This window comes from Halyomorpha halys, unplaced genomic scaffold (genome assembly GCF_000696795.3).
Source record: "Halyomorpha halys isolate HHAL.00 unplaced genomic scaffold, Hhal_1.1 Scaffold415.1, whole genome shotgun sequence".
Classification (NCBI taxonomy): Eukaryota; Metazoa; Arthropoda; class Insecta; order Hemiptera; family Pentatomidae; genus Halyomorpha; species Halyomorpha halys.
In genome coordinates, this window is record NW_027106189.1 from 90,392 (window position 1) to 95,169 (window position 4,778).

Genomic DNA, 4,778 nt, shown 5'->3' on the forward strand with positions numbered 1-4,778 from the left:
AGTTTACACCTAGATATTAAGAAATTATTAACTGTTGCCTTGAACAGAGTATGGACAATAGTAAAACTTAATAATGAGAAGACGACTTGTAATTTGAAATTGATTCCTTTAACCTAATAAAATTTGTAAGTTTCTAAGAAAGGGATGGTGTTATTATTGAATTTTGTCATAATTCTTTTTCAGGACTAAAAATGAATAGTTTTATTATAATTTTAAATTAATAATTATTATCAATTCATAGATATTCCATTAGTATTTTGAGTTTTTATAGGTATTTATTTGCATTTGAATGCATTTTATAAGTAAATAACATTTATGAATCCATTTCAACATGATTTGAATATTTTTCGATTTTAAAATGGTTACTTAGTTTTGATAAACTGACTTAGTATCGAGGCAACTACAGAAGGCGGTGTTTGACCCTAGAAGGGAAATGAGTCAGTCGCTGTTGTCCCTTTGATTAAGCTATGTTGTAAGTGGTTCAAAATCTCATATTGTTATGTATTGGAGGGCATCTTGAAATAGGTAGTTTGTTCGTTGATTGAAATAAATTTGTTTATTAAACACTAATAACTGTGGCTATGATAAACAGTAAAATTTATTAAGTGACATTAAATAAATTAGTTACCAGTTTGAAGTGTTAGTAATTTTTTGGAAGATGGAACAAAAGAATCAAGAAGTGATTTAATTAAAATGAGATCGCCTGGAGAAGGTGCAATGGAATAAATCATTGTCAAGTATTATGACTATTTTATTTGTATTGTATAATATACCTGCTTAAGTTTAAGTTTATATTTTATTTTGACTTATTTTTCATGGAAAAAAATGGTTTTTAGACAGTAATATGTTCTTAAATACTATGAATAATTTCTGGAATCTCTTTTAAAAAAAACATGTAAAATATTTCTAAAAATTAAATGATATAATTTTATTTGAAAATCAATTCAATTTTTATTATGATCTTAAAAGTTGTATATAATCAATTTATTTGTTACGTTATTTTTCAAAAATTAAAACTATTATTAGGTGTATATCTTTTTTGATATATTAATTCTGTAGCAACAATGACTGTACAAAAGATTTTATCGATTCAATCGAGGCATACCTTCAATTTAATCGATATTGGGTATATGCCAGAATTAATTTTTTAATTAATTGGCAAACCTTTTCTATAAAAAAAAAATATATTAACATCAAAAATATGATATTAATTTTTATGATGAAATAACATTACAAACAAATATTTCAGAAAATTTTATGTTTTTCATCACTTATTTGAATTTGATAAAACAACGATGATCCATTGTTTGAAAATAGGATCACATGTATCTTCAATAGTCTAATTCTTAAGAATCTGAACAGCTATAATTTAAAGACAGTGTTACCATGATAATGAATTTGGTGACATTCTCTTCAAAATATGAATGATACATGGAGAAAATAGAATAATTATTGAATTACCTGTTTGTAGGATTTTGGAGATGGATTGTCAGTCATCATTGTCCTTGCAAAGAAAGGAGATGGATAGATATATGGTGAAGATGTTGGCAGACTCACCCTTGCCTGAGGGCTATAGCCCAATCGAACAGGAGGTGTAAAAATACTGTAGCCACCACCAACTGAAGAAAATCGTGTATGACTAACAGGTGCAGACATGTTTCCAAGCGAACGTCTCCCACCATATAAACCAAAATCTTTGGCAAAAGCAAGTTCTAACTTTTCTTCTTCAACCACAGCAGCTGCAACCGCAGCTTCAAGATTTTCATCACTCAATGAACGAGATTTGCACTTACTTTTATAAATAACTAGAAGAACCATAAGACTGAAAAACCCTCCTAATGTTGCTGCGATTCGAACCTAGAAAACAAAACAAATATATACATATATATGTGTGTGTGGTGTTTTAAGCAAAATTTATCAATATATTAATTTCATTGCGGTTCACAGTATCGTGTTTATCACTTAACGAGGTATTAAATCTGATTCATAACACTCAAAATCATTATTATCATGAATTTTAAATTACATATTGGAAGAAGATAGGTGACCGTATGAAGTAGATAGTTCGGGTGGCGGTCAACAAAAGTATCAAAATAGTAACGAAAATTTTTTTTATTGTTAATCAACGTTTTGCCCCACTTTGCAGGGCAGATAAGAGTGACGTTCTGCCCATGGCATCTGTTGGATGGATAATCAAGAGTAAATACTGTCATGACTGCAGCTGGCATATAGTCTACCTTATGACAGTTTCTACGACAGTGTTAGTAAAGTGATACTAATTTAACTCCCGCAACACGTTATTCCATCACTCCAGACCTAGTGCGACAGCACTTCCACGACAGTAAATTCTGTTACGACGGCAACTATTACACTGTTTTAACAGATGCTGTTGTGCCGTTAAAGTGTCTCCTTGTTATACTCATCTCTCTCATCAAATAATAACTATTTCGGAAATAATTATTTCTTCAAATAATTCTTAAATTTATTTAACAAATATATAATATAAACAGTGCCTACTGCTGACGTAGCATACTCGAGAAACCAACTTTAAAAATTAATTTAATATGTATGTACTAAGAAATAATCAAAAATATTCTTTTTCTGGAAAAAAAACATCAATTGGCCTATTTAATCTGTCACACAAAAAAAGAAGAAATCGAAATTGACAGAGAAAGAAAAAAATAACATAATTCCTTTGAGTATGAATCAAAGTACTCACCATAAATTAGATTATATATTTAGGCTGAGGCAATCACATTGAATTACAGGGTAAAACTACTATATTATGAGTCATTTCTCATTCCAAGGTCAAAGGATACCAAGGTTGCCATCTTAAAAAACGAATGCATTTTTTTTTTTTTTTTGTGATGGATTAAAAAGAATTATGGTGATGAATGTTTTGGATTTTAGGGATGTTGACAGTAAAATTCTTGAGAGTTCTGAGCTTCAAAAATTACAATTTTCTTTAAATATAAATATTTTTAACATTTACTATTTTTTAATAATAGCTGAGCTTATTAGTAATAGACAGAAAAAAAGTACAGCTAACTACATAATAATATGAGCCTTTTAAAAACAACCTCTAAGTCAAAAAGTACGAGTTTGACAAGTTTTAGGAAAATGATCCAAATGCATTAACAAAAAATTAAACTTACCCCCGTCATTACATCGTAAGTTTTGTAAAACTGTATTTTGACATATTCCTCCTGAGACATGGTCGGTTTTGGTTCGGTTGAGGGTTCGGGGGTTGTGGTGGTATAGTTGCTTCCACCCATTCCCTCAAGCCCCACCAACTTTTTATCAGATCATCAACTTCCTGAAAAAAGACAGGACCATGATGAAATCAACAATATACAGATTATAACACACAAAACCAGTTGATATTATAATAGATAATTCAGAAATTGTTATAAAATGCCTTCTTTATCTAGATAAATGTAATATTTTTTCCAATGTTTTCCCTTCCGCAGCTTCGGGAAACTTAAATGAAACCTTAAATCTTGTGATACTTTCTCATAATTGAGAACCAGCACCGAAGATGTTTTAAAATTAAGTTTACTTGAGGACCTAATATTTTACCTGTGTCATTTCTACTCATCATGTCCTTTCTTTTTTAATTTTTTTTTTCGTGAAGCTCGTCATTTGTTTTGCGAATACGCATCTTCAGTAAATTCAATAATGATAAAAGCATTCAATCATGGCGATTTACCGGAAAGATCGAAGTTATTACAGATATATAAATATGAAGAAAGAATGAATGAAGAAGAAAAGATAATCCCCAGAGAAGTACCTAGAAAGGAATTGTATTTTATGTCTTATTTATTCAGTTGAATAATAACATCGTTACAAAAACAGCAAATACATTTATTGATCAGACAATTTTAAATAAGTTTAAGATTGCTGGGTTTATATAATTTTCGAAATGGAGGGCCTAAAAAGTTATTTCACCTTTTTAGGCGGAATTATTTACCCTTTATTATTTATTATGTATTACTATTTACTATATTTATACTCTTTATTATATAAAATTATTTACTCTCTATATCAAGGGTGGCCAAAAAGTCAATTGCGAAGGCAATTTTTGTCGATTATCCCATGTACTGCGAAAGTGAAATGTTGAAATCAAATTATCAGCCTTACTGTGCATTTTTATTACAAATTTTTCATATTTACGAACAAATAGTTCAACAACTTTATACATTGAAGAAGTTGATAAAGAAATTATATTGAATTTTAAGTTAGTAAAAATCTATCTTGAACAACTGTCGGAAAATCGAAGTTTTATTTATTTATTTTCTTCATAAGCCTATATCTCGAAAACTTAATAAGTGATTTAAAAAAATAAAAAATATTTTTGATCATATATTTTGCTTATTTACTCATACCTAGCTGGAATGCACCTTATACTGAAACACGGTGTATAAACATAGTATGCATTTTACACCCCTCCTCACCCCTTAGACAAAGCCTATGACAACAAGTCGATCGCGACACACTTTTAAGATAAAAAGTAGATCTTATATACCGAAAAGTTGGCCACCTCTGCCTATATTAGTTGCATTTGTAGAATGGTATTCATTGTGAAGAAAGAAGGAAGAAAGAGAAAAAAAAGAAGAAAAAGGAAAAGAAAAGTAGTTATTACATGTGAATGTATGTATGTCCGATCATGGATTGTTTGGTATGCTGTGTAATGTAGCAACCTAATGTCATTGGGCAGCACGGCTGAATAAACTCTCTCTCTCTCTCTCTCTCTCTCTCTCTCTCTCTCTCTCTCTCTC

The 4,778-nt window shown here is 29.8% G+C and overlaps 1 protein-coding gene across 8 annotated transcripts in view; it reads right to left on the bottom strand.

Annotated features, from left to right (window-relative positions):
- Nucleotides 1–4,778, bottom strand: part of LOC106682458 (uncharacterized) — a 291,824-nt gene that overhangs the window by 9,469 nt on the left and 277,577 nt on the right. For all 8 annotated transcript variants that reach the window (XM_067053724.1, XM_067053719.1, XM_067053721.1 and 5 more), the window contains 2 exons: nucleotides 3,156–3,316; nucleotides 1,462–1,857 (listed from right to left, as the gene is read on the bottom strand). In XM_067053724.1, coding sequence (XP_066909825.1) covers nucleotides 1,462–1,857; nucleotides 3,156–3,275 — 516 coding nt within the window. In that variant the 5' untranslated portion in view covers nucleotides 3,276–3,316. The remainder of the gene's footprint in view (nucleotides 1–1,461; nucleotides 1,858–3,155; nucleotides 3,317–4,778) is intronic.